At 39.6% G+C, this 5122-nt stretch overlaps 1 protein-coding gene across 1 annotated transcript in view; it reads left to right on the top strand.

The window, feature by feature from the left end:
* LOC138043958 (F-box/LRR-repeat protein 20-like) overlaps positions 1-701 on the top strand; it is a 20340-nt gene extending 19639 nt beyond the window's left edge. The window contains exon 16 of the mRNA XM_068890496.1: positions 236-701. Within this exon, the coding sequence (XP_068746597.1) occupies positions 236-343 (108 nt within the window). The 3' untranslated portion in view covers positions 344-701. The remainder of the gene's footprint in view (positions 1-235) is intronic.
* The last annotated feature ends 4421 nt before the right edge of the window (positions 702-5122 follow it).

Genomic DNA, 5122 nt, shown 5'->3' with positions numbered 1-5122 from the left:
TCTTTTGGTTTGCCAATTTTTTTCCCTTCTACTTCGGTTCTTGTGGTTCTCTGAGTCCTTCCTCGCTTTTACTAGTTTATATTTTCGTCCGAATGAGGTAACATAATTATTTTCTTGCTTGCTTTCTTTTGAACTCTGTCAATCAACATGCTTTAGCTTGAGTCTCTTTCAGAATTTCCTGGTGTCAGTCAATTTTCTTTATTGATAGCCGCCGGCCAATGTGTTCTGTTCACAGGCTCATCTACCGGACTTGAGAGTTCATGAGTATTTTGCTCCAGTCACCCCTCCCCCGAGCGTTGGCGGTGGAAGACAGAGAATGTGTCGATGTTGCGTTATGCTATGATGCTGTATTATAAGCTTAAAATTCAGACAAAACACTCGTACTTTCACTCTCGTGTCCTCATGCTTCGCAAAGACAGCAGTCCTCTCTATTTGGAGCAAACTTTCCGCACATATAATTGAATTCCATTCATACGACTGTCCAAGGGGCTGGCCCTTCAATTTGTGCAATCAGCATCGAAATTTTACCTTTCATTATCAAACTTGGTCTTTCGTATTTGTGGCCTAGCAGTCATAACGCGGATAGCTTGTTTTCCAGAGATTCGCGCTACGCAGTAACAAATTTCTTTCGCACACTGAGTTTTGTGATGCATTCCTCTTTATTTGTGAAAAGCAGATAATGACAGGTTTTGTCGTAACAATGTTGCGGTGTCTTTCACTTGGAGAGAAAACGTCACTATCACACTTAACCTTTTGACTCCCAGGATTGATCCCAGGATTGATCAGCCCACATTTTCAATACACTGTCACGTAGACAAGTATTGAGAATGAAGTTAATTATCAGCTTAATTAAGGATATGATCCTGATATAACACTAAATTCTCATGACCATCCAACGAAGAAATCTATGGAAGTAGTTAAGAGAATGAACTTTAATGAACTTTTGGATCGTGGGAGTCAAAGGTCTAAGGTCACGAGCGACTAGTTTTCTGAACGTTTTGGGGATGTTGCTCCATGGTCCTTTTACGAATCTGAAATGTCAGCCGTCCCTACTTGTTAGACCGTCAAAAGACCCATAGGTGTTAGGACTCGTCTCTGGACAGAGAAGGGGATCATTATGTCCAATACTGAAGCGTAGAAAGACAGCTGGCATTTTAGACTCCTAGACTTGTTCTAGACACCTAGAAGTTTCACGTTAAAGTATGTCGTTTATCATGTGCTTGAAAGAGTTAAGGACAACTTGGCTCGCGTGTCTATAATTTGAATTAAGTTGGTGATCATGTTTACCCTTTGCTTTGACAGATATTTTTTTATTTAAGTTTTAAAAGCTGTTTTAATTTTCGATAAATTCATGTAAATATCATAATTAATTTTTATTATCATGGTGACTTTGCCAGTGCTTTAACGATTAATAGGCTCAATGTTAGTAACAAGCTTGGAAAGTAAGAGCGATTTGTGATTAAAGTGCCCCTAGCCCCAAAATATTTTTTTTCCCTAAAATGAATCTTTGCACCTGTTCGAAACGCATTGCGGCCTTTTTTTCATTTTTCTAACAAATCCTGCATGCAAAGTAGATTGTGACGTCAAATCAGGAACAGGTGCAAAGATTCATTTTAGCGAAAAAAATATTTTAGGGTTAGGGGCACTTTAACAAGAGAATTAAAAGGGTTATACATAGGTTCCATTTTATTGTACATAGACCAGAGCCAATGCCATATATAATCGTAACTTTCACAAGATTCTCGAATGTGATTGGCTCTGTTCACGCCTACGTGATCACTTGAGTGTCCAATTACAGATATCCAATTTGAACAACTCCAAATTGTTAATGGTAATAGGACTGAGAGGAGTCCAGTTTGGTCTGTAATCATACGAGTGATTAACAAAATCGGACGATCGCATAGCGGGAGTCTGATTCGTTTAATCACGAGTATGATTACAGACCGAATCGGACGACACGAAGTCCTGTTACCTATTAATCACAATCGTTACAATTTCCGAGAAAACAAAATTAATGCATTCCTTTTTCGCTGTCTAATGTTACAATTTATCCATTTTGGAAAATCCTCAGTTTGGTAGGGTAAGTGGTTGTTGCTTTGGTTATTGTGATAAATTCTGTGATTGGTGGATTAAGCTGAGTGCGCTTAATATGATTGGCTGATGTAACTGTCCTATTTCAGTTATCCGATTACAGCCAACTGTCCGATTTCAAAACTACACAATAATTAGTGAAAAATAAAGTAATTAACGTACCAATCACATTAGAGAAAATTATAATGGTTATGATTAGATGCCTTTAATTGGAAACCTACACCATTCGTGCGTCAATCACGTGCCGCACTTGGATGGGGTCATTTTTGCTGTTTTCCTACTGTTTGCAATCATAATTTTAACTTTTTCACACAAAAAGCTATTCAAAGACTTTTTATCCTCGAATTTTGTAATAGTTACGATTAATTAGTAATTGAACCTCGTGTTGTACGATGAGTAATCGTGCTCGTAATTTCAAATCAGCCTCGCGCGATTTAAAATCACGCGCTCGATCACTCCCTGAATTGTATTCCACTCTGTCCAATTACTATTACTAATTTATTTAATTTTTTTGTTATCGTAGTTGAAAAATTCAACTGAGGTTTTTTGGGGTTTGTTTTTTCTGCAAATCTTAATGGTATTTGGAGTGTTATTTTAGGCGGTTTTTCAGTCTCAATGTTTTCTCACTTTGCGGCTTTCCTTTCACCTCAAAGATGATCCTTGGCTTTGCTGACATACTTCTTGCCTTCATTGTCAGCAACTCTTCTTCTTTAATTGGCTGTGACCGAGATAAATTCAAACAAAATCTCTTTTAGATTTTTCGATCATTCGTGGTTTTTCTTGGTCTTAGTTCACCCTGAGCTTTACAGGCAGGGGTGGATCTGGGGGGAGGGTGCAGGGGGTGCGTATCTCCCCTGAGATGACCTGCGGCTTTCTAATGCAACTGGTATTCTGCCCTCTCCCAAAAAAAAAAGCGTCAACAGTGATGCACCCTCCTAAGAAAAATCCTGGATCCATCCCTGATAGGAATCCGTTTCTTCTCATTTTGACGATGTCTTTTGTAAGGAGAGATTTCATAGATATTTTGATGGGGTGATTTTTCGTGATTTTATATTGTTTTTTCCTCGGGCTCTCCACACCGTTTAGCAGAATGCAACATGGATGTTGATCATGTGAGTGAAACCCAAGAATTGTGCCTTGGAGTTAAGTTTTCATTTGTTTGTGTATTGCAAGTGTGAAACTTGTACTAATTCAGCATTTGTCAAATAGGGGTAAACACCGGTGTCTGACATTTGCAGACTGCAGACTGCCTACAAATAGCACTGACAAACATTATTTAAGTCTAAGCACCCTTTTGAAATAGCGCTGATAAACATTTAAGTCTAAGAACCCGATTTAAAACGGTTAGCTTTCAATAATTGTGATTTAGGGTTAGTCTGCGGTCGTGTACATGTTCTGCAAATATCAGACACCGGGTAAACACTGTGTTGGCAGCAAAGCTTAATTTCCTATTTCCAACATTGTGCTGTTATTTAAATTTAGTATTATTAGTATTATTTTAGGATCACTACCCATCCAGTTGTTTGGCTGCAATGCAGATGGTGCCTTCAATTTGAATTTTCTTTGGTGAACAAAAAAAATCTTCAGTTTGAACCAACACATCACATGGTCAGTGTTCATGCGAGCTAATACCAGTCCCCTGCCGGTCAGGAATGGATTAGCGTGTGTTTTCAAATAGTGGTTATTGTCTTTTTGTTTTTTTTGGTAGCTGGAGTTAGGTTTTGTTTGCGTGTTTGTTTGTTTGTTTGTTTTTTTTGGCCAAAATTGCTGCCAATACAACAATCAAAGAAAAAACCCGATTTAAGGGAAAGCCTAGTTTTCAAGTTGAGAAACTAAATATTTTATGGTGTACACTACTAAAATCAAATCTACGTTGTATCGGCTCTTGCTTAAAATATTTAGTTTCTCAACTTGAAATAACGCCGATCAGATCAAGCCACTGATCCAACGTACACCGACAGGAAAATTGTCCACGGTTGCTTGCTTCAAAAGTCTAGTTTTCAAGCTATGAATCAACACACTGCGGGTCGTTAACTTGTAAATAGGGACCTTAAGATCTACGGTGGTGACGTCGACGCAAACGTCACATCAAAATTTAAGCCTTTCGCGATTATTCCATCTCGTTCGCTTCCGGTCATTTCGCGTCGGCGTTATGCAGCGTATCGGAAAAAAGTGCTAAAATTCGTGGCGCACGCCCTGCAGCACGATTCTTCATCCTCTTTAACCAATGATATTATTGTTTTGTGGCGTTGTTGTTGCTGCTGCCGCCGCCGTCGTTTCCTAATTAGCGTCTTTTACTCTAACAAATGATGCCAAGATCATCAAGACGCTACTGAACTAGCGCTTGCCGTGGTCGTGAAACCACCGCCGTAGATCTATCAAAGGTGGCGAGAACTTTGTCAAAAAAAAGACGATATGGTTATTCTAAAAAGCCTTTTCAAAGTAAAGTTGAGCGAAGGTCTCGTGAAATTTCGCGTGGTTTTGCTGAAGAGAGATTTAGCACTGCGTTGACTACGCCGAACGGCGCTTTGCCAGAAGTCAATGAAACTTCTTTTAACTCTTTAACATTTCTTGCCTGTTACCTAAATGAAAACGAACTTTAACTGTCTAGTCTTCTGGCGCTGGAGCGCTTTATTGGGGACACTGTAAACTGAAATCAACAAATTTACGCAAATCAAAATCAAGTGTTAAGCCCTGGTCAAACGGACTCGCAAGTATTCGCAAGTAGCCACAAGTTGAACTTGCGTGGAGACTTGCGTTGGGTGGCCAAACGGACTCGCAAGTTCACGCAAGTCGCCAAAAAAAAAAACAATTTTCTTTTAGTCTGATTGGTCAACCAACTTGCGTTGACTTGGGTTGGGTGACCAAATGGTGAAAAACTTGCTTCGACTTGCGGGAAAGTTTGATCTCGACCAAAGTGAGCGCAAGTCAACTCAAGTGCACGCAAGTGCACTCCAAACGGAGACGCAAGTTGTGAACTTGCGTCTACTTGCGAGTCCGTTTGACCAGGGCTTTAGTTTTTGAGGAGAGG

This window comes from Montipora capricornis, chromosome 1, assembly GCF_036669925.1.
Source record: "Montipora capricornis isolate CH-2021 chromosome 1, ASM3666992v2, whole genome shotgun sequence".
Taxonomy (NCBI): Eukaryota; Metazoa; Cnidaria; class Anthozoa; order Scleractinia; family Acroporidae; genus Montipora; species Montipora capricornis.
Note: the sequence above shows the minus strand (reverse complement) of the source record. Positions and strands in the feature narration are given on the sequence as shown.